Source organism: Oncorhynchus gorbuscha, linkage group LG08, assembly GCF_021184085.1.
Source record: "Oncorhynchus gorbuscha isolate QuinsamMale2020 ecotype Even-year linkage group LG08, OgorEven_v1.0, whole genome shotgun sequence".
Classification (NCBI taxonomy): domain Eukaryota; kingdom Metazoa; phylum Chordata; class Actinopteri; order Salmoniformes; family Salmonidae; genus Oncorhynchus; species Oncorhynchus gorbuscha.
Window position 1 is genome coordinate 17,342,296 of NC_060180.1, and position 26,966 is coordinate 17,369,261.

The 26,966-nt window shown below is 45.4% G+C and overlaps 1 protein-coding gene across 19 annotated transcripts in view; it reads left to right on the forward strand.

Annotated features, from left to right (window-relative positions):
- LOC124041269 (regulating synaptic membrane exocytosis protein 1-like) overlaps window positions 1–26,966 on the forward strand; it is a 73,998-nt gene that overhangs the window by 27,011 nt on the left and 20,021 nt on the right. For 5 of the 19 annotated variants that reach the window (XM_046358651.1, XM_046358652.1, XM_046358656.1 and 2 more), the window contains 20 exons: window positions 428–675; window positions 5,494–6,218; window positions 13,055–13,095; window positions 13,278–13,388; window positions 13,606–13,705; window positions 13,997–14,120; window positions 15,134–15,180; window positions 15,320–15,444; window positions 15,737–15,757; window positions 16,563–16,693; window positions 17,030–17,201; window positions 20,972–21,119; window positions 21,653–21,706; window positions 22,066–22,237; window positions 22,710–22,814; window positions 23,412–23,474; window positions 24,827–24,943; window positions 25,666–25,767; window positions 26,189–26,266; window positions 26,849–26,914. In XM_046358651.1, coding sequence (XP_046214607.1) covers window positions 428–675; window positions 5,494–6,218; window positions 13,055–13,095; window positions 13,278–13,388; window positions 13,606–13,705; window positions 13,997–14,120; window positions 15,134–15,180; window positions 15,320–15,444; window positions 15,737–15,757; window positions 16,563–16,693; window positions 17,030–17,201; window positions 20,972–21,119; window positions 21,653–21,706; window positions 22,066–22,237; window positions 22,710–22,814; window positions 23,412–23,474; window positions 24,827–24,943; window positions 25,666–25,767; window positions 26,189–26,266; window positions 26,849–26,914 — 2,750 coding nt within the window. The remainder of the gene's footprint in view (window positions 1–427; window positions 676–5,493; window positions 6,219–13,054; window positions 13,096–13,277; window positions 13,389–13,605; window positions 13,706–13,996; window positions 14,121–15,133; window positions 15,181–15,319; window positions 15,445–15,736; window positions 15,758–16,562; window positions 16,694–17,029; window positions 17,202–20,971; window positions 21,120–21,652; window positions 21,707–22,065; window positions 22,238–22,709; window positions 22,815–23,411; window positions 23,475–24,826; window positions 24,944–25,665; window positions 25,768–26,188; window positions 26,267–26,848; window positions 26,915–26,966) is intronic. The other 14 variants (XM_046358667.1, XM_046358668.1, XM_046358669.1 and 11 more) reach the window with 12 other exon arrangements.

Genomic DNA, 26,966 nt, shown 5'->3' on the forward strand with positions numbered 1-26,966 from the left:
GTAATAACTGTGTTATAACCTCTCCCTCCAGGTGATGTGGGTGTGTAATAACTGTGTTATAACCTCTCCCTCCAGGTGATGTGGGTGTGTAATAACTGTGTTATAACCTCTCCCTCAAGGTGATGTGGGTGTGTAATAACTGTGTTATAACCTCTCCCTCCAGGTGATGTGGGTGTGTAATAACTGTGTTATAACCTCTCCCTCCAGGTGATGTGGGTGTGTAATAACTGTGTTATAACCTCTCCCTCCAGGTGATGTGGGTGTGTAATAACTGTGTTAAAACCTCTCCCTCCAGGTGATGTGGCCGGGTAATAACTGTGTTATAACCTCTCCCTCCAGGTGATGTGGGTGTGTAATAACTGTGTTATAACCTCTCCCTCCAGGTGATGTGGGTGTGTAATAACTGTGTTATAACCTCTCCCTCCAGGTGATGTGGGTGTGTAATAACTGCCGTAAGCAGCAGGAGATCCTCACTAAGCCAGGGGAGTGGTTCTCAGGTCCAGGGAAGCCAGGTCTAGGCTCAGGGATCAGTGACCCGGCCATGTGTGGCCTGAACCCCGGTGACAAGAAGCTCCGTTCCCACTTCCAAGTCCCCCTGGGGCCCCTCGACCCCAATCACCCCGGTGACCCAGGACTGGCACCCGGAATGGACCCCCGCTCACGTAGCGAGCCGCCGTAAGCCCTGGCCATGAACACACAAATGGTTGACCTGTAACCTCTACACTGCTCCTTAGTGACTGCTGCCTTATGTACATAGTCATTGAACACCGGTCACTTTAATAATGTTTACATACTTCATATGTACACTAAGAACAGAAAACATTTAAGAACAACAGTTTGTTCGATGACACAGACTGACCAGGTGAATCCAGGTGAAAGCTATGATCCCATATTGATGTCACTTGTTAAATGACATCAATCACTTCAATCGGTGTAAATAAAGGGGAGGAGACGGGTTAAAGAAGGATTTTTAACCCTTGAGACAATTTGAGACATGGATTGTGGATGTGTGCCATTCAGAGGGTGAATGGGCAAGACAAAATATTCAAGTGCCTTTGAACAGGATATAGTAGTAGGTGCCAGACACACCGTTTTTTGTCAAGAACTGCAACTATGCTGGGTTTTTCACGCTCAACAGTTTCTCGTGTGTATCAAGAATGGTCCACCACCCAAAGGACATCCAGCCAACTTGACACAATCCCTGTGGAACGCTTTCAACACCTTGTAGAGGTCATGCCCCAAACTCAACATTAGGAAGGTGTTCTTAAACTCAGTTTAGTCAGTGTACATATATACTGTATTCTAGTCAAGGCATCATCCTATTTAACTACTACTGTACACACCTTTTTTATATTCATATACTGTCCATACACACCATCATATACAATACTTGGAAAGTATTCAGACCCCTTCACTTTTTCCACATTTTGTTACATTACAGCCTTATTCTAAAATCGATTAAATTGCCCCCCCCCCCTCATCAATCTACACACGATACCCCATAATGACAAAGCAAGAACAGGTTTTTAGAAATGTTTGCAAATGTATCACATTTATATAAGTATTCAGACCTTTTAATCAGTACTTTGATGAAGCACCTTTGGCAGTGATTACAGCCTCAAGTCTTCTTGGGTATGACGCTACAAGCTTGGTACACCTGTGTTTGGGGAGTTTCTCCCATTCTTCTCTGCAGATCCTCTCAAGCTCTGTCAGGTTGGATGAGGACCGTCGCTGCACAGCTATTTCAGGTCTCTCCAGAGATGTTAACCTCTCTGGTAGCATCCCACCTCAACAACAGCCAGAGACGTTGAAGGGTGCCAAATTCAAAACAACAGAAATACAATAATTAAAATTCCTCAAACATACAAGCATTATCCACCATTTTAAAGATAAACTTATTGTAAATCCAACCACAGTGTCCGATTTCAAAAAGGCTTTACTGCGAAATGGCTTCACCATGCGATCATGTTAGGTCAGCACCTAGTCACAGAAAGCAGAAAGAGATAAAAATGAATCACTACCCTTTGAAGATCTTCATCTGGTGGCACTCCCAGGTCTCCATGTTAGACAATAAATGTTTGTTTTGTTCGATAATGTCCCTCTTTATGGCCAAATACCTCATTTTTGTTTGCGTGGTTTGTCCAGTAATCGGAATGCACTAAGTCCAGACGAAAAGGCGCATGGCTGAGAAATGGAAATTTCCACTGGCCACTGATTGAAAGTGCTGTATCTCCCTCATTTTTCAGAGTAAAAGCCTGAAACAATGCCTAAAGACTGGCCACATGTAGAGGAAGCCATAGAGACCGTGAACTGGGTCCTAAGTCTTTGTATGGTGGATAGGCTTTCAATGGAAAAACAGCCTTTCAAAATAATAGTACTTCCTGGTTGGATGCCATATCAGTTCTGTTATACTCACAGACATTATTTTAACAGTTTTGGAAACTTTTGAGTGTTTTCTATCCAAATCTACTATATTATATGCATTATTATATGCATATCCTATCTTCTGGGCCTGAGTAGCAGGCAGTTTAATTTGGGCACACTTTTCATCCATAATTCCGAATGCTGCCCCCTACGTTAAATCGGGTTCAAGTCTGGGGTCTGGCTGGGCCACTCAATGACATTAACTTGTCCCTAACACACTCCTGCGTTGTCTTTGCTGTGTACTAGAGGTTGACCGATTAATCGGGTTGGCCGATTAATTAGGGCTGATTTCAAGTTTTCATAACAATCGGTAATCAGCCTTTTTGGACATTGATTAAGGCCGATTACATTGCAATCCACGAGGAGACTACGTGGCAGGCTGATCACCTGTTACGCGAGTGCAGCATCAAAAGGACATTGTGGATGCAAGGAGCCAAGGTAGTTTCTAGCTAGCATTAAACTTATCTTATAAAAAACAATCAATATTCACATAATCACTAATTAACTACACATGGTTGATGATATTACTAGGTTAGCTAGCTTGTTCTGCCTTGCATATAATCAATGCGGTGTCTGTTAATTTTTCTTCGAATCACAGGCTACTTCAACTTCACCAAACGGGTGATGAATTAATAAAAGCACATTCGCGAAAAAAAAGCACAATCGTTGCACAAATGTACTTAACCATGAACATCAATACTTTTCTTAAAATCAATACACAAATACATATTTTTTTTAACCTGAATATGTAGTTAATAGAAATTCATGTTAGTAGGTAATATTAACTAGGGAAATTGTGTCATTTCTCTTGCGTTTAGTGCAAGCAGAGTCAGGATACATGCAGCAGTTTGGGCTGCCTGGCTCGTTGCGAACTGTGTGAAGACCATTTCTTCCTAACAAAGACCGTAATTATATGCCAGAATTTTACATAATTATGACATAACATTGAAGGTTGTGCAACGTAATAGCAATATTTAGAATTAGGGTTGCCACCCGTTCTAGAAAATACGGAACAGTTCCGAATTTCACTGAAAGAATAAGCATTTTGTTTTCGAAATGAGAGTTTCCGTATTTGACCATATTAATGACCAAAGGCTCGTATTTCTGTGTGTTTATTATATTTAAGTATATGATTTGATAGAGCAGTGAACGGCAGCAGCAGGCTCGTAAGCATTCATTCAAACAGCACTTTACTGCGTTTGCCAGCAGCTCAATCATTGAAGCACAGTGCTGTTTATGACTTCAAGCTTATCAACTGCCGACATTAGGCTAGAAATACTAAAGTGCCTATAAGAACATCCAATAGTCAAAGGTATATGAAATACAAATGGTATCGTGAAAATAGTCCTAAAATTCCTATAAAAACTACAACATAAAAAGTCTTAACTGGGAATATTGAAGACTCATGTTAAAAGGAACCACCAGCTTTCCTCATGTTCTGAGCAAGGAATTTAAACGTTAGCTTTTTTACATGGCACATATTGCACTTTTACTTTCTTCTCTAACATTGTGTTTTTGCATTATTTAAACCAAATTGAACATGTTTCATAATTTATTTGAGACTAAAATGATTTTATTTATGTATTATATTAAGTTAAAATAAAAGTGTTCATTCTTCATTCGGTATTGTTTTAATTGTCATTATTACAAATATATATATCTAAAAATGGTCCGATTAATCGGTATCGGCTTTTTGTGGTCCTGCAATAATCGGTATCGGCGTTGAAAAATCATGATCGGTCGACCCCTACTGTGTACTTAGGGTTGTCGTCCTATTGGAAGGTGAACCTTCACCCCAGTCTGAGGTCCTGAGCGCTCATCAAGGATCTTTCTGTACTTGGCTCCGTTCATCTTTCCCTCGATCCTGACTAGTCTCCCAGTCCCTGCCTCTGAAAAACATCCCCACAGCATGATGCTGCCACCACCATGCTTCACCGTAGGGATGGTGCCAGGTTTTCTCCACACGGGGCACTTGGCATTCAGGCAAAATAATTCAATCTTGGTTTCATCAGACCTGAGAATCTTGTTACTTATGGTCCGTCCTTTAGATGCCTCTTAGCAAACTCCAAGTGGGCCGTTGTGCCTTTTACTAAGGAGTGGCTTCCGTCTGGCAACTATACCATAAAGGACTGATTGGTGGTGCTGCAGAGATGGTTGTCCTTTTGGAAGATCCTCCCATCCCTGGAGCTCTGTCAGAGTCACCTCCCTGACCAAGGCCCTTCTCCCCCGATTGCTCAGTTCGACCGGGCGGCCAGCTCTAGGAAGAGTCTTGGTGGTTCTAAACTTCTTCGATTTCAGAATGATGGAGGCCACTGTGTTCTTGGGGACCTACAAAGCTGCAGAAATGTTTTGGTACCCAGCCCCAGATCTGTGCCTCGACACATTCCTGTATCGGAGCTCTATGGACAATTCCTTGACCTCATGGCTTGGTTTTGTTCTGACATACACTGTCAACTGTGGGACCTTATATAGACAGGTGTGTGCCTTTCCAAATCATTTCCAATTAATTGAATTTACCACAGGTGGACTCCAATCAAGTTGTAAAAACATCTCATGGATGATTAATGGAAACAGGATGCACCTGAGCTCAATTTCGAGTTTCATAGAAAAGGGTCTGGATACTTATGTAAATAAGGTATTTCTGTATTTTATTTGTAATAAATTTGCAACATTTCTAAACACCTGTTTTCGCTGTGTCATTATGAGGTGTTGTGTGTAGATTGATACAAACAATTTAATCAATTTTAGAATAAGGCTGCACCTTAATAAAATGTGGAAAAAGTCAAGGGGCCAGAATATTTTCCGAACACAGTGTATATATTTATATTCCAGACTCTGGCATTGCTCGTTCTGAAATTCATTTATTTTTATTTTGGGGATTTGTGTGTATTGTTAGGTATTACTCCATTGTTGGAGATAGAAACATAAGCATTTCACTGCACCTGCGATAACATCTGCAATATGTGTATACTCGACCAATACAATTTTATTTTAACCTACTTACTCTAAACTGACATACACCTAATCCGTTCTCTCTCTCGCTCTTGTTCTCTCTCCTTCACACACCAGGAGAAAGCCGGGCGATCAGAACATTAAAGGTCGAGGTGAGCGTCGGCCGGGTCACCCCAGACTCCATACCCAGGTGTCAGTGGACCGGGACCAGTGGGAGAGGGAGCGGAGGGAGGGCCGGCGGCTGAGTAAGGGCCGCTCTCTGGAACATGACCCTGTGGGAGTGGGGGTCCCCCGATGGACAGAGGAGGGCTACCACATAGACCCCAACGCCCCCCGACATTTAGCCCAGCCCCAGCCAGGGGAGCCACTGGGGGGCAGGCACCCTCTACAGCCCCAGGGGCGAGGCAGGGGGGTTGGGATGGGGATTGGGTTTGAGAGTGTTGGGGGCATTGGGGGCCAGCCCGAGGCTATGCTGGGCCAGAGGACGGTGGTGGGGGGCAATAGGGGGCCACAGGGCCTCGGCCCTCCACAGCTCCAGCCCCCAGAACTCAGGGAGCCCCCAGGGACAGCCCCAGGCCCCGGTCAGGATCCCCTCCTGCGCCGGTCCAAACGGGACAAGGCTGAGAGCATGCTGCGCAATGATTCGCTCAGCTCGGACCAGTCAGAGTCTCTGCGGCCGCCCCCGCCACGGCCGTACAAGTCAAAACGTGGCGGTGCCGGGAAGAGACAGACATCTGTCAGCAGCTCAGAGGAAGAAGGAGGGACCACGCCGGAGTATAGCAGCTGTGAAGATGCCGAGATTGAGAGTGTCAGCGAGAGAGGTGGGAGAGGAAAGAGGAGAGGTGAGAGAGGCTCCAGAGTCCAAGTTTCCCATAGACACAGATCTAGGTTCAGCTTAACCTCGCCAAATCTTAACCATAACCATGAAGGGCCACAATGCAACACTAACTTCAGATCAGCTGCTAGGGCCAGCTTCCTCCCACTCTGGGAAAGAGCTTACCGATACTGTATGCATCCCACACTGCAGTGAAAGAGGTACGAGTGTGTAGTAAGACTGTGCACTCTCTTGTTTAGAAGACATGCTGGGCACAATTTAGGGCTCTCTCATGGTGTGAGAAAAGTATGTGTGTGTGCTCACCTTTTAACACACTCACACACTCACACAGGTGATTGTAAATAGTAGTGACTAGTGAGCTGCTCAGTCTCCGTCTGCTTTCTTCATTGTAACATTCCAAACTCGAGGTCACATTCTACTTTATTTCAGGTAAATAATCATAGGCTGTTTTTATGAGATTATTAGATGAAAGATGGTGGTATTTGACAAATTGTCTCTTAATGTGGAAGAATGGAAGAATGTCAGACCGAAATGCAGCGTGGTGGTTACTCATGTCTTTAATGAATGAATCGCGGTACATGAAATAACTGATAAATACAAAAACAACCAAACGGAACGTGAAACCTAATTACAGCCTATCTGGTGAAACTACACAGAGACAGGAACAATCACCCACTGAAATACAAAAGTGAAACCATCCAGGCTACCACTGAGGAAAATAGCCCAGTCAAAACTGTTCTGCCTGGCGTCATGGTGGAGACAACAAGAATCACCTGACTCTGATTGAGAACTATTGTAAAGTGGCTGTTCCACTGGATGTCATAAGGTGAATGCACCAATTTGTAAGTCGCCTGGATAAGAGCGTCTGCTAAATGACTTAAATGTAAATGTAATGCTAAATACGGTTCCCCGTCAGAGACAACAAGAATCACCTGACTCTGATTGAGAACCGCCTCAGGCAGCCAAGCCTATACTAGACACACCCCTAATCAACCACAATCCCAATGCCTACAAAAACCCCAATACGACAATACAATAAACCCATGTCACACCCTGGCCTGAACAAATAATTAAAGAAAACACAAAATACTAAGACCAAGGCGTGACAGAATGTTCTTGGAGTCTATATATTCATGTATTGTGTACATATAATGTAATCATTGTACCTGATCTCAGATCGTTTTCTCCTGAGCAAACATGTTCAGTAAAATTATTCAGCGGATATGGTTTGGCTGTTGAGTGTGTGCGTGTGTGACGGCATTGTGTGTGTGTGTGTGCACGCGCTTGTGTGCGTGCACTTTTGTGTATATGATATTCCGGCTGTGGCTTAGCCTGAGGTTTTCAGGATAGGTTTACCCTGCCCTGACCCCATGTGACCCTGGCTGACAGAGCTAGGACACAGACTGCAGCCCTGGAGCCATTGAAACAAACACTCGATGCCTCTGTAACATCGTCTCAGCTATGTGACTACTAATTTTAGTTTTGACCATGCCCCTGTACCTAGCCTTGTCCTAGCTATTTACCTTAGTATGTCCTACAGTACTAACTATAGGCCTAGACAGTCAGACTCGGTTATCCTGTATGTTTAGGATCCACTGAATGTGCAAAACATTAAGGAACACCTGCTCTTTCCATGACACACTGACCAGGTGAATCCAGGTAAAAGCCATGATCCTTTATTGTTGTCACTTGTTAAATCCACTTCGATCAGTGTAGATGAAGGGGAGGAGACGGGTTAAAGAAAGATTTTTAAGCCTTTAGACAATCGAGACATGGATAGTGTATGTGTGCCTTTCAGAGGGTGAATGGGCAAGACTAAATATTTAACTGTTCTTCCAGGTTTTCTCAATATCTTTTTGTGATTTCTGAGGCCAAAAATGCTTGATTTTGCGGTAGATTTTCTGAAATTGTGCGATACATTTTGCGATGGTTTCATTTCATATAAAGCAATAAAGTCATATGTGCTCAGTTTTAGGACGATTTTAAGCAGAATACATCAAACAAAAACAATAAGAAACATCTAAAGTGCTCAATTGTGTTTATTTTCCTGAACAAACAGCTCTGTCATAATCCACTCACACCTCTCCTCTCCATCAGGCTTGGGGCTTGCTATCAACCCAAGATGCACCTCCCATTCAATTCAAGAGGCTTTATTGGCATTCGAAACGTGTGTTAACATTGCCAAAGCAAGTGAGGTAGATAATATACAAAAGTGGAATAAACAATAAAAATTAACAGTAAACATGACATATTCCCTCTCTCTCTCTCTCTCTCTCTCTCTCTCTCTCTCTCTCTCTCTCTCTCTCTCTCTCTCTCTCTCTCTCTCTCTCTCTCTCTCTCTCTCTCTCTCTCTCTCTCTCTCTCTCTCTCTCTCTCTCTCAAAAAAAAAATATTCAAAGCTGATCAATCGCTTTCAATTTGGGGATCGATATTTCGAATAAGTTGTCATCAAAATACTTGAGATTTTGATTTTTTTCTGAAAGGGAGATAAAGAACAGAAAACGAGTATTGTGTTTGATATGTACTATTCCATTTTTTTACATCCAGAAATATTGTGTTTTCATGATCCGTATGAAGTTTTACAGAGGGTTTAAAACGGCAAAGCTGACTAATTGTACTCAGTGCTTTGAGCAGCGCTCTCCAAAAACAGACTGGGGAGAGCAGAGTGCCCACCACCCTACTAAAGCCAAGGTTAGACTGGGGAGAGCAGAGTGCCAACCACCCTACTAAAGCCAAGGTTAGACTGGGGAGAGCAGAGTGCCCACCACCCTACTAAAGCCAAGGTTAGACTGGGGAGAGCAGAGTGCCAGAGTGCCCACCACCCTACTAAAGCCAAGGTTAGACTGGGGAGAGCAGAGTGCCCACCACCCTACTAAAGCCAAGGTTAGACTGGGGAGAGCAGAGTGCCCACCACCCTACTAAAGCCAAGGTTAGACTGGGGAGAGCAGAGTGCCCACCACCCTACTAAAGCCAAGGTTAGACTGGGGAGAGCAGAGTGCCCACCACCCTACTAAAGCCAAGGTTAGACTGGGGGAGAGCAGAGTGCCAACCACCCTACTAAAGCCAAGGTTAGACTGGGGAGAGCAGAGTGCCCACCACCCTACTAAAGCCAAGGTTAGACTGGGGAGAGCAGAGTGCCCACCACCCTACTAAAGCCAAGGTTAGACTGGGGAGAGCAGAGTGCCCACCACCCTACTAAAGCCAAGGTTAGACTGGGGAGAGCAGAGTGCCCACCACCCTACTAAAGCCAAGGTTAGACTGGGGAGAGCAGAGTGCCCACCACCCTACTAAAGCCAAGGTTAGACTGGGGAGAGCAGAGTGCCCACCACCCTACTAAAGCCAAGGTTAGACTGGGGGAGAGCAGAGTGCCAACCACCCTACTAAAGCCAAGGTTAGACTGGGGAGAGCAGAGCCGACCACCCTACTAAAGCCAAGGTTAGACTGGGGAGAGCAGAGTGCCCACCACCCTACTAAAGCCAAGGTTAGACTGGGGAGAGCAGAGTGCCCACCACCCTACTAAAGCCAAGGTTAGACTGGGGAGAGCAGAGCCGACCACCCTACTAAAGCCAAGGTTAGACTGGGGGAGAGCAGAGTGCCAACCACCCTACTAAAGCCAAGGTTAGACTGGGGAGAGCAGAGCCGACCACCCTACTAAAGCCAAGGTTAGACTGGGGAGAGCAGAGCCGACCACCCTACTAAAGCCAAGGTTAGACTGGGGAGAGCAGAGTGCCAACCACCCTACTAAAGCCAAGGTTAGACTGGGGAGAGCAGAGTGCCCACCACCCTACTAAAGCCAAGGTTAGACTGGGGAGAGCAGAGTGCCCACCACCCTACTAAAGCCAAGGTTAGACTGGGGAGAGCAGAGTGCCCACCACCCTACTAAAGCCAAGGTTAGACTGGGGAGAGCAGAGTGCCAACCACCCTACTAAAGCCAAGGTTAGACTGGGAGAGAGCAGAGTGCCCACCACCCTACTAAAGCCAAGGTTAGACTGGGGAGAGCAGAGTGCCAACCACCCTACTAAAGCCAAGGTTAGACTGGGGAGAGCAGAGTGCCCACCACCCTCTTCCCAGCTACCGCTTCAGTCATGGTGGTCTGTCGCTGTTGTGGGAACTGTTCTGATATTCTCATGTGCTTTGCTGATTCCAAATGACTGTTGATTGTCGACTTTCTATAGTTTCCAAAAACATTTGGAAAGTGTATTGCACGGTCGTTAGCTGTTTTTGTTGGCAAATGAAATTGATTTCTGTTCATTGTAGTGCCTGTCTGCCATCAACAATCACCCATCATCTTCGCACATGGATACGCTGACAGGCCAGGGGGGGATGTTGTTGACTTGCGGTTGGATTGGGCCATTTTCCACGGTAACAGTGCAGTAATTGGTCAAAATTATGAACCCGCTTTTAATTGGAACCTTTTATGCGCTAAAAGTGCAGGGATTTGTCCAAATTGCGAGCTCTCACTTAATATGCGCGGATTGGTTAATTTTGCAATGAATTATGCGATCGCAGAATCCTGGAGGGACTGATTTAAGTGCCTTTGAACGGGGTATGGTAGTAGGAGGTACCAGGCACACCGGTTTGGGTCAAGAACTGCAACACAACTGGATTTTGATGCTCAACAGTTTCCGTCTGTATCAAGAATGGTCCACCAGCGAAATGATATCCAGCCAACTTGACGAAACAATGAGAAGCATTGGAGGCAACATGGGCCAGCATCCCTGTGGAACACTTTCGACACCTTGTAGAGTCCATGCCCCGACTAATTGAGACCGCTCTGAGGGCAAAGGGGGAGGTGGTCCTCAATATTAGGAAGGTGTTCTTAATTTTTGTTAACTCTGTAGATACATCACATTTTCTAGGAGAAGGTAGATCGTTTTGGTCATGTAGTCTATGTGGACACCTGCTCGTCGAACATCTCAGTCCAAAATCATGGGCATTAATATGGAGTTGGTCCCCCTTTTGCAGCTATAACAGCCTCTACTCTTCTGGAAAGGCTTTCCACTAGATGTTGGAACATTGCACGGGGACTTGCTTCCATTCAGTCACAAGAGCATTAGTGAGGTCAGGCACTGATGTTGGGCGATTAGGCCTGGCCCCCAGTCGGTGTTCCAATTCATCTCAAAGGTGTTCAATGGAGTTGAGGTCATGGCTCTGTGCAGGCCAGTCAAGTTCTTCCACACCGTTCTCGATAAACCATTTATGTATGGACCTCGCTTGTGTACGGGGGCATTGTCATGCGGAAACAGGAAAGGGCCTTTCCCAAACTGTTGCCACAAAGTTGGAAGCACAGAATCGTCTGAAATGTCATTGTATGCTGTAGAGTTAAGATTTCCCTTCACTGGAGCTAAAGGGCCTAGCACAAACCATGAAAACAGCCCCAGACCATTATTCCTCCTCCACCAAACATCACAGTTGGTACTATGCATTCGGGCAGGTAGCGTTCTCCTTGCATCCACCAAACCCAGATTCGTCCATCGGACTGCCAGATGGTGAAGCGTGATTCACCACTCTAGAGAATGTGTTTCTACGGATCCAGATTCCAATGGCGGCAAGCTTTACACTACTCTAGCCGACTCTTTGCATTGCGCATGGTGATTTTAGGCTTGTGTGAGGCTGCTTGGCCATGGAAACCTCAACGACCAGTTCTTGTGCAGACATTGCTTCCAGAGGCAGTTCGGAACTTGGTAGTGAATGTTGCAACCGAGGACAGATACATTTTACACGCTACGCTCTTCAGCACTCGGTGGTCCTGTTAGCAGTTGAGCCGTCGTTGCTCCTAGACATTTCCACTTCACAATAACAAGTTATAGTTGACCGGGGCAGCTCTAGCAGTGCAGAAATTTGACAAAGTCACTTGTTAAAAGTCACTGAGCTCTTCAGTAAGGCCATTCTATTTCCAATGTTTGTCTATGGAGTTTGCATGGTTTGGTGCTTGATTTTATACACCTGTCAGCAACAGGTGTGGCTGAAATAGACTAATCCACTAATTTGAAGTGGTGTCCACATACTTTTGAATATATAGTCTACTACTGTATACACGGCACTGTGAAGAATAGGCTTCAGTCCGCTTTAATTTCATGCCATTTGTTCCACATGCCAACCTAGATTGAAACCAGATAAAGCTCTCTAATGACTAATAGATCATTTGCGAGAGGAAGAGGAGATTTGTCAAAACTAGTTATAAACATACCAGTGCAGTAGCGAGCCATGTATCCTTTTTTAGCTCGGGGTAAGATGCTTGAGTTGGCACAGGAGGAGTGTTCAGGCATTTCAATCATTCTGTGACTGCATGTGCACACACTTTTAGTTTGTAGGAGCGTCACGGCATACGTACGTACAACAGTAGTGAGGTCGTATATTTCCTTCCTTTAACTAGACTTTCTAGTGAAAGTTTGCTCAACAACCATGAAGAACTCAACAAACATACATCACGGGTAGATTCTCTTTCTTTATCAATCTCTATGAGGAGTAGGTCGTCAAGTCCTGGGTGATTCTGGTGAAGTGAAGCTAGATATTCAATAAACTCTGTCCTGCTTCTGTAAACAGAGTTGATATAAAGGAGGTCCAGATCGGGTCTGTTGTGTATAGTGGTAGTTGAGCTGGTATGTGCACTGTATACACTGTGTGTGTGTGTGTGTGTGTGTGTGTGTGTGTGTGTGTGTGTGTGTGTGTGTGTGTGTGTGTGTGTGTGTGTGTGTGTGTGTGTGTGTGTGTGTGTGTGTGTGTGTGTGTGTGTGTGTGTGTGTGTGTGCGTGCGTGCGTGCGTGCGTGCGTGCGTGTGTGTGTGTATACGTCTCCTTCTGTCTTCTTCTCCTGTTTGAGTTGATCTCTTCTCTCATTTAGGGGACTGGGAGTGCTACCCGCTGGACCCCACAGTGTGGCATGTAAGTGACCGAATCTATTGTTCTATCTGTTGAAGTGAGTGTGTGTTTGTGTCTGTCTATTTTCTTTTTTTACAATGTGTGTCTTTATATGTAGTGTGTGTGGAGACAGATAGAGACAAAGAGAGAGAGGGGGTAATGTGTTTGCTCCCAGGCTGCTGATTGAATCAGTGTGTTGTTCACAGCATCCGGTGACATGGCAGCCATCCAAAGAGGGTGACCATCTAATTGGCCGAATCACCCTGAGCAAGAGGAGTGCTATGCCCAAAGAGGCCGGAGCACCGCTGGGGCTGAAGGTCAGAGCTCACACCAGACACAACCACACTGTGGCTAGACTGTTTTTGTGTGTGTGTGTGTGTGTGTGTGTGTGTGTGTGTGTGTGTGTGTGTGTGTGTGTGTGTGTGTGTGTGTGTGTGTGTGTGTGTGTGTGTGTGTGTGTGTGTGTGTGTGTGTGTGTGTGTGTGTGTGTGTGTGTACATGACTATGTGTGTGTGTTTGTGTGTGTTTTCTCAGGTGGTTGGGGGAAGGGTCACAGAGGCGGGCAGACTGGGAGCCTTCATCACTGTAGTCAAGAAGGGCAGTCTGGCCGACATCGTGGGACACCTTCGAGCAGGTATGCACAGAGGGTATGTGTGTGGTGTGTGTGTCAGTGGAGGCTTGTGGGAGGAGCTATAGAAGGATGGACTCATTGTAATGGCTAGAATGGTACAAATTCAAACATGTGGTTTCCATATGCTTGATGTGTTCAATACTGTTCCATTTATTTTATTCCATTCCAGCCATTACAATGAGCCCGTCCTCCTAAAGCTCACCCCACCAGCCTCCTCTGATGGGTGTAAGTGTGAGTACACGTGTGTGTATGTGTGTAGGTTTTGAAGAATGACAGGTCATTGTGTATTTTCAGGGGATGAGGTTCTGCAGTGGAACGGCAAGATGTTGCCAGGAGCAACCCAGAAAGAAGTTTATAATATCATTCTCAATTCCCAAGCAGAACCTCAAGTGGAACTAGTGGTGTCCCGGCCCATTGGGTAAGTCAGAAATAAGAGACTTACCTTTGATGAAAAGACGGTGTACCCTGATAGATACTCTCTGATCAAGTCTCTGTATATTTAGTACTGGTGAGATAATGCTTAGGTTAGCCCATTGCCAATTTAGTTCCCCCCCTTTCTTTCCAAGTTGTACGTTCATACACTTCCCCTCATGGATTTACAAGGAATGTACTGGTGTAAGAATTGGGGTGGAAACTCGCTTCAAACAATTCAAAACATCAATCCGATGTTTTACATTTTTTTAAGATCGAGTGAATGAGTGCACTTTGAGGAGAAGGGGATGAAACAGAATTGGTCTAATTTGATTTGAGTTTCATTGTTCACACACATCCACATACAGAACCAGGCGAAAGTTTTGACACACCTACTTATTCAAGGGTTTTTCTTTATTTTTAATATTTTCAAAACTATGAATCATGTTGTAACTAAAAAAAGTGTTAAACAAACTAAAATCCATTTTAAAGTAGCCACCTTTTGCCTTGATGACAGCTTTCTTGGCATTCTCTCTTGAGTTGGTGTCCTAACTTTGGACTGGTACTGTACATTTGGTTTTTATTTTGAACAGTTGTCTCTTTCTGACTTGTCTTGCTCCTTCCTAAAAAAAAAAACATTTATTTCCAAACACTTGCGAAGGGTGTATAAAGTCTATCAGTAAGTAAAGCTACAGTATTAGAGTCCCTTCCAAACCAAATTACCCAAGCCCCCCACCCCACCCCACACCAACCACCCCCACACCCTGTGACCATAGAGCTGAAGAATGCCCAAATTAGTAGATGCAATAATGGATTGTAAAAATGTTTACTGGGTTGTAACATGTGTGTTTATTTATCCTAGTCCTTTTACATTTACCCTACTCTTCCCTTCTGTTTTTACCGACCAATATGTTGCAGTCAAGGCAACGCTTAGCAATGGTGTTTCTGTGGACTTGTGTTATACTGTCCTGTCAGATTGTAGTGTGACTTTGACTGATATGTCTCTTTGGTTGTTTACAGTGATATCCCAAGAATCCCAGACACGTCCCACCCTCCATTAGAATCTAGTAGGTATCTCCTCTGGTCTCTCTCTCTCTCCCTCTTTCTCTCCCCCTTTCTCTCTGTCTCTCTCTCTGTATCTCAGTTTCTTTTCAAACCTAGTTGTTAGGGGTTTAACTGGGCGAGATGTGTCTTGTCTTATTTCTGCCCTCACAGCAGGTTCCAGTTCATTTGAGTCCCAGAAGATGGAGCGGCCATCTATATCGGTCATGTCCCCCACCAGCCCCAGTACACTTAGAGACCACCCGCAGCTAATGCCTGGACAGCTTGCAGTGAGTATACACCAACAGGTGTGTGTGTGTGTGTGTGTGTGTGTGTGTGTGTGTGTGTGTGTGTGTGTGTGTGTGTGTGTGTGTGTGTGTGTGTGTGTGTGTGTGTGTGTGTGTGTGTGTGTGTGTGTGTGTGTGTGTGTGTGTGTGTGTGTGTGTGTGTGTGTGTGTGTACGCACCAACCATTTGGGATTATTATGTATTTGTATGTGATAGTAATCTGGTTTACGGTGATCATTTCCATTGTGCGTGTGTGTGTGTGTGTTTCTGTATGTGTTTGTGTGTGTGTTTTCAGGTACTGCCCGGACAACTTTTAGTGAGTCCATACCAAAGGATTGTCATGTATTATGTGATGTATCATCAGTGCAGATATTTGGGGTTGTGTTATATTTAAGCAATAAGGCCCGTGGGGGTGTGGTATACGGCCAATATACCACAGCTAAGGGCTGTATCCAGGCACTCCGCATTGCGTCGTTGTAAGAGGAATTTAATTCCTATGTGTTCATTTACCAATTCAATTATAACAAAGCAAAACACTTTGTCCGTTTCTAAGAATTTGTAAGATTCTTATTTGCATAAAATAGACAAGGATCAGTCTCAAAAATGAATCAATTAGCATTTAACATAGGTTAAGGATTCCCTTTGCTTACTTTAGGCACACACATACATTCCTTCTTCCACAATGGTTATCATTTCCAATTACCCCTTATCCATGCTACATAACCTCTTTCTTATGAACTAACATTATTAATCAGATATAGTAAAACAGGGAAGAATTCAATTAGTTATAGTTAAAGGTATATATTGTTTAGTCATTATTCATAAAATTCCTAACAGTTGTATATAAGAACAGCCCTTAGCCGTGGTATATTGGCCATATACCACAATCTCCCGAGGTGCCTTATTGCTATTATAAACTGGTTACCAATATAATTAGAGCAGTAACAATGTATGTTTTGTCATATTCGTGGTATACGGTCTGATACACCACGGTTGTCAGCCAATAAGCATTCTGGGCTCGAACCACCCAGTTTATAATACTACATCATGCCTTTTAAGATGTGACTTTAAGATTGGCTCCTTCTGATCATGTATGTGTGTGTATCCATGTGTCTGTTCAGGTCAAGCTGTGGTATGATAAGGTGGGACACCAGCTGATTGTGAACGTGGTACAGGCTACAGAGCTGCCTCCCCGCCCGGATGGGCGTCCCAGAAACCCCTACGTCAAAATGTACTTCCTGCCAGACCGAAGGTACGTTAACAAGGTCTATCACTGACAGACTTTCACATAAGAGTCTGTAGACAGGAAGAAACCAACAACAAATGTTAACGTGTGTGTGTGTGTGTGTGTGTGTGTGTGTGTGTGTGTGTGTGTGTGTGTGTGTGTGTGTGTGTGTGTGTGTGTGTGTGTGTGTGTGTGTGTGTGTGTGTGTGTGTGTGTGTGTGTGTGTGTGTGTGTGTGTGTGTGTGTGCGCATTCTTGAGGGATCCTGCAAGTAAGCATTTCGCTGCACCGTTTATACCTGCTGTAAACTGTGTACGTGACAAATAATTGCTCATTTGAATTGATTTGGTGTGTGTGTGCACAGCGATAAGAGCAAGCGGAGGACTAAGACAGTGAAGAAGAGTGGAGAGCCAAAGTGGAACCAGACGTTTGTGTACTCCCACATCCACCGCAGAGACTTTCGCCAACACATGCTAGAGCTGACCATGTGGGACCAGCCTCGCTTACCTGACGAGAATAGCATGTTCATGGGAGAGGTACACACACACACACACACACACACACACACACACACACACACACACACACACACACACACACACACACACACACACACACACACACACACACACACACACACACACACACACACACACACACACACACACACACACACACACACACACACACACACAGATACACAGATACACAGACATAGAGTACAGTATATACGTATGCATATGAGATGAATAATGTAGGGTATGTAACATTATATTAGGTAGCATTGTTTAAAGTGGCTAGTGATATATTTTACATCATTTCCCATCAATTCCCATTATTAAAGTGGCTGGAGTTGAGTCAGTGTCAGTGTGTTGGCATCAGCCACTCAATGTTAGTGGTGGCTGTTTAACAGTCTGATGGCCTTGAGATAGAAGCTGTTTTTCAGTCTCTCAGTCCCAGCTTTGATGCACCTGTACTGACCTCGCCTTCTGGATGATAGCGGGGTGAACAGGCAGTGGCTCGGGTGGTTGTTGTCCTTGATGATCTTTATGGTTCTTCCTGTAACATCGGGTGGTGTAGGTGTCCTGGAGGGCAGGTAGTTTGCCCCCGGTGATGCGTTGTGCCGACCTCACTCTGGAGAGCCTTACGGTTGTGGGCGAAGCAGTTGCCGTACCAGGCGGTGATACAGCCCGCCAGGATGCTCTCGATTGTGCTTCTGTAGAAGTTTGTGAGTGCTTTTGGTGACAAGCCAAATTTCTTCAGCCTCCTGAAGTTGAAGAGGCGCTGCTGCGCCTTCTTCACGATGCTGTCTGTGTGAGTGGACCAATTCAGTTTGTCTGTGATGTGTATGCCGAGGAACTTAAAACTTACTACCCTCTCCACTACTGTTACATCAATGTGGATAGGGGGGGTGTTCCCTCTGCTGTTTCCTGAAGTCCACAATCATCTCCTTAGTTTTGCTGACGTTGAGTGTGAGGTTATTTTCCTGACACCACACTCCGAGGGCCCTCACCTCCTCCCTGTAGGCCATCTCGTCATTGTTGGTAATCAAGCCTACCACTGTTGTGTCGTCCGCAAACTTGATGATTGAGTTGGAGGCGTGCGTGGCCATGCAGTCGTGGGTGAACAGGGAGTACAGGAGAGGGCTCAGAACGCACCCTTGTGGGGCCCCAGTGTTGAGGATCAGCGGGGTGGAGATGTTGTTGCCTACCCTCACCACCTGGGGGCGGCCCGTCAGGAAGTCCAGTACCCAGTTGCACAGGGCGGGGTCGAGACCCAGGGTCTCGAGCTTGATGACGAGCTTGGAGGGTACTATGGTGTTGAATGCCGAGCTGTAGTCGATGAACAGCATTCTCACATAGGTATTCCTCTTGTCCAGATGGGTTAGGGCAGTGTGCAGTGTGGTTGAGATTGCATCGTCTGTGGACCTATTTGGGCGGTAGGCAAATTGGAGTGGGTCTAGGGTGTCAGGTAGGGTGGAGGTGATATGGTCCTTGACTAGTCTCTCAAAGCACTTCATGATGATGGAAGTGAGTGCTACTGGGCGGTAGTCGTTTAGCTCAGTTACCTTAGCTTTCTTGGGAACAGGAACAATGGTGCCCCTCTTGAAGCATGTGGGAACAGCAGACTGGTATAGGGATTGATTGAATATGTCCGTAAACACACCGGCCAGCTGGTCTGCGCATGCTCTGAGGGCGCGGCTGGGGATGCCGTCTGGGCCTGCAGCCTTGCGAGGGTTAACACGTTTAAATGTCTTACTCACCTCGACTGCAGTGAAGGAGAGGCTGCATGTTTTCGTTACAGGCCGTGTCAGTGGCACTGTATTGTCCTCAAAGCGGGCAAAAAAGTTATTTAGTCTGCCTGGGAGCAAGACATCCTGGTCCGTGACTGGGCTGGTTTTCTTCTTGTAGTCCGTGATTGACTGTAGACCCTGCCACATACCTCTTGTGTCTGAGCCATTGAATTGAGATTCTACTTTGTCTCTATACTGACTCTTAGCTTGTTTGATAGCCTTGCGGAGGGAATAGCTGCACTGTTTGTATTCGGTCATGTTACCAGTCACCTTGCCCTGGTTAAAAGCAGTGGTTCGCGCTTTCAGTTTCACGCGAATGCTGCCATCAATCCACGGTTTCTGGTTAGGGAATGTTTTAATCGTTGCTATGGGAACGACATCTTCAACGCACGTTCTAATGAACTCGCACACCGAATCAGCGTATTCGTCAATGTTGTTATCTGACGCAATACGAAACATATCCCAGTCCACGTGATGGAAGCAGTCTTGGAGTGTGGAATCAGCTTGGTCAGACCAGCATTGGACAGACCTCAGCGTGGAAGCTTCTTGTTTTAGTTTCTGTCTGTAGGCAGGGATCAACAAAATGGAGTCGTGGTCAGCTTTTCCAAAAGGAGGGCGGGGCAGGGCCTTATATGCGTCGCGGAAGATAGAGTAACAATGATCCAAGGTTTTTCCACCCCTGGTTGCGCAATCGATATGCTGATAAAATTTAGGGAGTCTTGTTTTCAGATTAGCCTTGTTAAAATCCCCAGCTACAATGAATGCAGCCTCCGGATAAATGGATTCCAGTTTGCAAAGAGTCAAATAAAGTTCGTTCAGAGCCATCGATGTGTCTGCTTGGGGGGAATATATACGGCTGTGATTATAATCGAAGAGAATTCTCTTGGTAGATAATGCGGTCGACATTTGATTGTGAGGAATTCTAAATCAGGTGAACAGAAGGATTTGAGTTCCTGTATGTTTCTTTGATCACACCATGTCTCGTTAGCCATAAGGCATACGCCCCCGCCCCTCTTCTTACCAGAAAGATGTTTGTTTCTGTCGGCGCGATGCGTGGAGAAACCCGCTGGCTGCACCGCCTCCGATAGCGTCTCTCCAGTGAGCCATGTTTCCGTGAAGCAAAGAACGTTACAGTCTCTGATGTCCCTCTGGAATGCTACCCTTGCTCGGATTTCATCAACCTTGTTGTCAAGAGACTGGACATTGGTGAGAAGAATGCTAGGGAGTGGTGCACGATGTGCCCGACTCCGGAGTCTGACCAGAAGACCAGAAGACCGAGTCGTTTTTTGGGTCGCCGCATGGGATCCATTCCGTTGTCCTGGTTGAAAGGCAGAACACAGGATCCGCGTCGCGAATATCATATTCTTGGTCGTACTGATGGTGAGTTGACGCTGATCTTATATTCAGTAGTTCTTCTCGACTGTATGTAATGAAACCTAAGATGACCTGGGGTACTAATGTAAGAAATAACACTGCATAGTTTCCTAGGAACGCGAAGTGAGGCGGCCATCTCTGTCGGCGCCGGATTCACCCCCATTATTAAAGTGACCAGTGATTCTATGTCTATGTACATAGGGCAGCAGCCTAAGGTGCAGGGTTGACTAACCAAGTGGTAACTGGCTAGTGATGGCTAATTAACGGTCTGATGACCTTGAGATAGAAGCTGTTTTTTAGCCTCTCGGTCCCCGCTTTGATGCACCTGTACTGACCTCGCCTTCTGGTTGATGGTTGGGTGAACAGGCAGTGGCTCAGGTCGTTGATGTCCTTGATGATCTTTCTTTCTGGCCTTCCTGTGACATCAGGTGCTGTAGGTGTCCAGGAGGACAGGCAGTGTGCCCCCAGTGATTATTTGGGCAGACCGTACCACCCTCTGGAGAGCGGTTGTGGTTGCGTGTGGTGCTGTTGCCGAACCGACAGGATGCTTTCAATTGTACATCTAGGAGTGCATGAATTGCTGTCATTGGCCTTGTGTGTAACTGATTGATCTTGTTTATATTGGTTACGTATGTCTAGATCCTAATAGAGCTGGAGACAGCCCCGTTGGATGACAAGCCTCACTGGTACAAGCTGCAGACCCACGACGTGTCGTCTATCCCTCTGCCCTGGCCATCCCCTTACATGCCCCGCAGAAACACAGACACACCCAGCAAGAAGCTGCAGCGTAAGTCACAGACGGGTGCATGTCCGATGTGTGTTCACAATACATCTGTTTGTAATCTATGTGGTCTACTTACCCTATTGTGTGTGTGTGTGTGTGTGTGTGTGTGTGTGTGTGTGTGTGTGTGTGTGTGTGTGTGTGTGTGTGTGTGTGTGTGTGTGTGTGTGTGTGTGTGTGTGTGTGTGTGTGTGTGTGTGTGTGTGTGTGTGTGTGTGTGTGTGTGTGTGTGTGTGTTTGAGATATTACTGTATATAAATGTAGTTTGTGTGTGCAACAGGAGGTTGGTGGCACATTAATTGAGGAGGATGGGCTCGTGGTAATGGCTGGAGCGGAATAGGTGGAATGGTATCAAATATGCCATTTCATTTGCTCTGTTCCGCCCATTATTATGAGCCGTTCTCCCCTCAGCAGCCTTCTGTGGTGTGTGTGTGTGTGTGTGTGTTTGTGTCGGCATGCATGTCTATATCAATGTGGTCTGCTTACCCCATTCCTTCTGTCTGTGCCTATGTTTTCCATGTGTGCCAACCATTGTGCAGGTTCTCAGCGTGTTAAAGAGCCTGAGTATGATGACAATGGACCTATGTCTAAAGGTGGGTGGGGCCATGGGCATGCTGTCTTACTGAGAGACACATTCCATCAACATTCTACAACTTAATATTTGGTTCTGTTGTCGTCAGGACACTGGGCCTCAGAAAACGACCCTGCTGCTCTTTGAGTTCATGAGTAGTTTGTTTTAGTATTGTTCTGCCTCGAGGTTGGCATTTATTGGCAAGATTCATGACAATAAAAATGTCAACTTAATCACACTGCCTAAGACAAAAAAAGGAAAAAGTTTTGTAGACCATTTCAAAAATCTCCAGTTTGGGACAATAAATATCGCAATTGTGCCAGTTTGGGTATGTTTGCTGTTATGAACACAGCTTCTCTCCCCCTGTGGGTGTGTGTGTAGCTGCCGAGAGGGGTTCGCGGGAGAGGGGGAGGCAGCAGAAGGATCCCCACGCCACCACTCTGGAGGTGCCAGAGCAGAAGAGGACACCCCAGCATCGCTCTCGATCTGTCTCTCCTCACAGAGAGGAACAGGGCAGGGGGCGATCACGACCCGCCAATGTCCCCACCCAGAGGTGAGAGGAGAGGAGAGGGGGGAGAAGGGGTGTTTATGAAGAAAAGGGTGAGGAGAGGAAAGGGAGGAGACCTTGAAGGACCACTTTTTGTTTTGCCGTTTCCGTGACCCAGAACAAGTAGTGCTGAGAATATTGCTTTTACTATTATCATAGCCAACTTGTACAGTTACCACAGCTAAAAGCCTTGTTCTCCCCCTTATCTCTTTCCATCTCTCTCCCTGTCCATATCTCCATATCTCCATATCTCCATATCTCTTTCCATCTCTCTCCCTGTCCATATCTCCATATCTCCATATCTCCATATCTTTCCATATCTCTCCCTTCCATCTCTCTCCCTGTCCATATCTCCATATCTCCATATCTCCATATCTCCATATCTCTTTCCATCTCTCTCCCTGTCCATATCTCCATATCTCCATATCCTCCATATCTCCATATCTCCATATCTCCATATCTCGCCCCTCTGTATCAGGAGTTTGGATGATGAGATCCACCATAGTAGGAGGTCTCGTTCTCCCACCCGCTACTACGACTCTGCCGGAGGACACTACCAGGAGCAGGACTATGTAGATGACAGGTGTGTGTGTGTGTGTGTGTGTGTGTGTGTGTGTGTGTGTGTGTGTGTGTGTGTGTGTGTGTGTGTGTGTGTGTGTGTGTGTGTGTGTGTGTGTGTGTGTGTGTGTGTGTGTGTGTGTGTGTGTGTGTGTGTGTGTGTGTACAATCAGTTGGCCATGGATTCCCTCTCCCTGCCATCTCTTTCAGTTCAGGCAGTACCTTCGGTTTAATTTCTTCCTTCGTGTTCTTCTTTCTGTGATTCGGCACAATGAATTGTGGGGACTATGTTTGGATATGGCTGGCCACTTGTTTGTTTGGTCTCTGTTGTTCGTTGATTAAGACTCGATTAAGTTATTGCCATGAGACAAGAGTTGCTGTCATCGGAGTAGGTAGAAGTTTCCCCTAACCACTGATACAGGGTCAGATTTGTTCATCCCCTGTAATGGTTAGGGTTGGGAAATTGGGTAGAGTCATCTGATAGATCTATGGTTAGGGGTAACTTCTACCTCTCCCATTGTTCTCCGCTGGCTCAGCTTTGTATCTCTGTTCTTTCTCTGTCCTCTGGTTTGGCTTCGTTGTGTACTTCCTCATGTGTCATCCATCCCCATGGTAACTACAGTGAGGTCATCCTGATCCACCAGTCAATGCGAGGCAAAAGTGCAGAATGCCTACACACTGAAAGGTAAACAGGTGTCATCACAAGTTTTATTTGATATTGAAATATTATTATTAGTAGTGGTAGTATTAGATATGATCATCATCCTCATTCGCACTATCCTCATCAGCCTTTATCCTTAGCCTTTTTATACATGAATATTGGAGCTGTATAAAGATGGATGTATATTTCTTGATGACTTCACTCAATCTCCTAAATGCGTCATCATGTGTGTGAGAGAGTGATGGATCTCTCAGTGTGTCCATCCTGTCCCGTGTGACAGTGACACAACACATACCCACCCAGACATCAACACTGGGACTGTCCACCACTGACCGCACATAGCCTCTGTTGACCCTGGCCAATGCCTGAGGGGCTGCTAGTTATTCAGAGTTAGCATCATGTAGCTATTCTGGTCCATTCATAGCCGAATTAATGTTCCTCCAACATTAGAGGCCACTTTAGTTCAGCGCGTTACTGGAAGGCAGGTAGTCTAGCGGTTAAGAGCGTTGGGCCAGTAACCCAAAGGTTGCTGGTTTGGAACGACTAGGCGAAACATTTGTCGATGTGCCCTTAAAGCAAGGCACTTAACCCTAATCGCTGCTGTACGTCGCTCTGGATAAGAGTGTCTGTAAAAATGTAAAAGATCCAGTATATTCGACCAAGGTGCAATACTCTCCCAGTGAGCCCACCCACATAGGTAAGTGGTAAAGTATGGCTGGTAGAGGCTGGAAAAGCCTGACATACATGCACTCCGCTGGCATGCTGCTCTCCTGTCTTTCTTTAGTAGTATTTTAGGAACCATGTTTACATTCTGTTAATCCATCTTCCTCCTTCCCCGTTTTCTATCTACGTCTCCTGCATGCACACATACGTCACACGACTCACCCCGGGGGCTCTTCTAGACACAGTACCACACTACCCCCTAAGATGCCTCTCTTAGTCAATGGCATCCACAAGGACATGTCCAGGTACGTGGAAGAAGAAGAGAGCGAGGTTGTGTTAGAAAATGGCTCCCCTCCCAACTTCGTTCCGCTGTCAGTGTTGATGCTTCTGTAGTTTTATGTTCAGGAGGTAACATCCCTTGAGTTGACCTCGTATGACTACATCATATGCACCCCACTGTATCCTGGTCTTACTGATGTTTATCTTCCGGATGATTTTTTGGGATGAATTCCATCAATTGACTTGGGGCAAGTATTGAAAGTAGTCCAGTTTGCACTCCAAAAACAGTTCTCTTGCCCATGTGAGTATTGTCCATAGTCGTCGGCGACCACATCCTTTCCCACTCTTGGCCTCTGTTTGTTTGATGTTAAGTTGTTTTTTGTTGTCTGTTTATTGCTTTTTATATGTTACCCTTGTCGTTGTCTTGAGTAAAGTTCCACACTGCCTGCATGTCTAAAGACTGGCTCGATGGGGCGTTCCAGCGTTGTCACGGCAATACGCAGCTCTTTCTCACAACGCGTTCTCAGGTTTACAGACGAGATCACCGTTAGGTAAGACACACACACCTTCAGCCCTCAGTGACCTCCTCATACCGTGTTCACAAACTCTTCTGACAACCGCAGGACAGGTCTCCATGACAACCTGGCTATCTCACGACCTGACAATGTCTTCAGTGTTGGGGAAGCTACTCTGAAAATATATTTTACCAAGCTACCAGTTACTTCTCACTTTAAAGGTGAAGCTACACTAAAGCTACCCTTATGAAAAATATAGTTTACTTAACTTAACTACTTTTTCATAGTAATTTAACTACGAAAAAGTATCATATTTAAATCTGAAATGTCATGGACTAAAAACGATGTTTCAAGTGAGAATTTGGCAGGTCTGATGCTAACAAACAAAAACGTATTCTTGTCTACCACCCATATTTTATTTTTGCAAAAAAAGTAGTGTGTACTTCCACTAGTTAGCTACACCACTACATGGTAATAAAGTATTTAACTACTGAAAACACTACCAAGATTGGAATTTAGTTCAAATACAACTGTCAATTCAGTTAAATTACTACTTCAAATACATATAGTTCACTACTCCCCAACACTGAATGACTTGTATTATCTCAATCAATCATCGAAACACTTAAAACAACGTTCAGACTAGCATGTCCTTTATGATTTAAATACCTAACATCTCTTTCCTTTCCATGTTCCTCTTCTTTGTTCTGTGTCTGCTCCTCTCCACCCCTACATTGGATGGCATGTTATTGAGCTAGTGATCTACATACCTCCCTGGACAGGGTTAAGACTAGGAGTGCTAGCACCAACTGTCTGAACCCAGAAAGGAACCATAGTGTTTCTTCACCAGATCCCCAAAGGTACCAGCCCACTGACCTGTACACTGCCTGCATCCAGCCTCAGACAATCTACCACCTGTGTGTGTGTGTGTGGGGGGGGGCAGTGTGTGTGGGGACAGTGTGGTGGATGTAGTTTTAAGTACACCCTTAAGGTTTGTGTAACAGGATATAGTACTAGTGCAAGTATCTGTAGTAATCCATTCTCTTTGTGGATCTGCTGGAGTGACTGTTTGTACATAGCTACTTTATGAGATGTCTTAAAGCGAGGGTCCTTTTTTGTGGGAGTAGTCTGAAATTATCTGTGCATTTGTGGTAACAGCCTTAAACTGAGACTCAGAGATATGATAGACCCATGAACTCGATACAGCCCCTATGAGAGTGCAGTTGATCCATGATGCATGTGTTTCTCTGTGTGTCCACCGGGGGTGCTGCTGGGTCTCAGCTGCTCCCAGTCTCTGCCCCGCAGACGCCCCGCCAGCCCCAGGATTCTAATCCAACACGCCTCCCCAGAAGACGACAGGTATCCCTTCCCCACCGCTCCCACCCCAACCCCCCTGTTAGCAGCTGACCCCAAACCCAACCCTAACCCCCACACCTGTACTAAACCCAAATGCAAACACTGATAATTAGCTAACTTCTAAACCTAAACGTATCACAATCAATCATTTTTCTCTATGGGACTATGTACAGTGTCTTTTGGCATAGTATGGACTAGTTTCTTGTGTTTGTTCTTTATAATCCCCGTGGCTTGTAGTTTTTATTCTAGAATCTAACAGTCTGTAGGTTGTGTTCCACAATCCAGATTGTATTCTAGCATTCTAGAAGCCTCTATCTTCTCCTTATCTTCTCCTTTAGAATCGCTGAGCTTTGATAAGGACTTCAGAAGTTTTTACGTGTCTACTGCATTGCCAACTGAGCTTTTATCATTATCAATAATGTGTGTCTTTCATATTCATAACAAATTCAACATAATTCAGGATTAAAGTTGAGTTTATATCTATGTAAGTGGTGTGTGTGTGTGTGCGTGTGTGTGTGCTTTTGTGTGTGTCTGTGTTTCTCATCATGTCATCTCATCACCTTCGTGTTTGTGGTGTGTATGAAGCAAATGGATGATGGAACCTCTAGTACCTAGACAGGAGACAGTTAACCACCTCAGTGCAAAGAAGAGGTACACACACACATACACACACATTACTTGTTCAATGAATACATGTGTGACG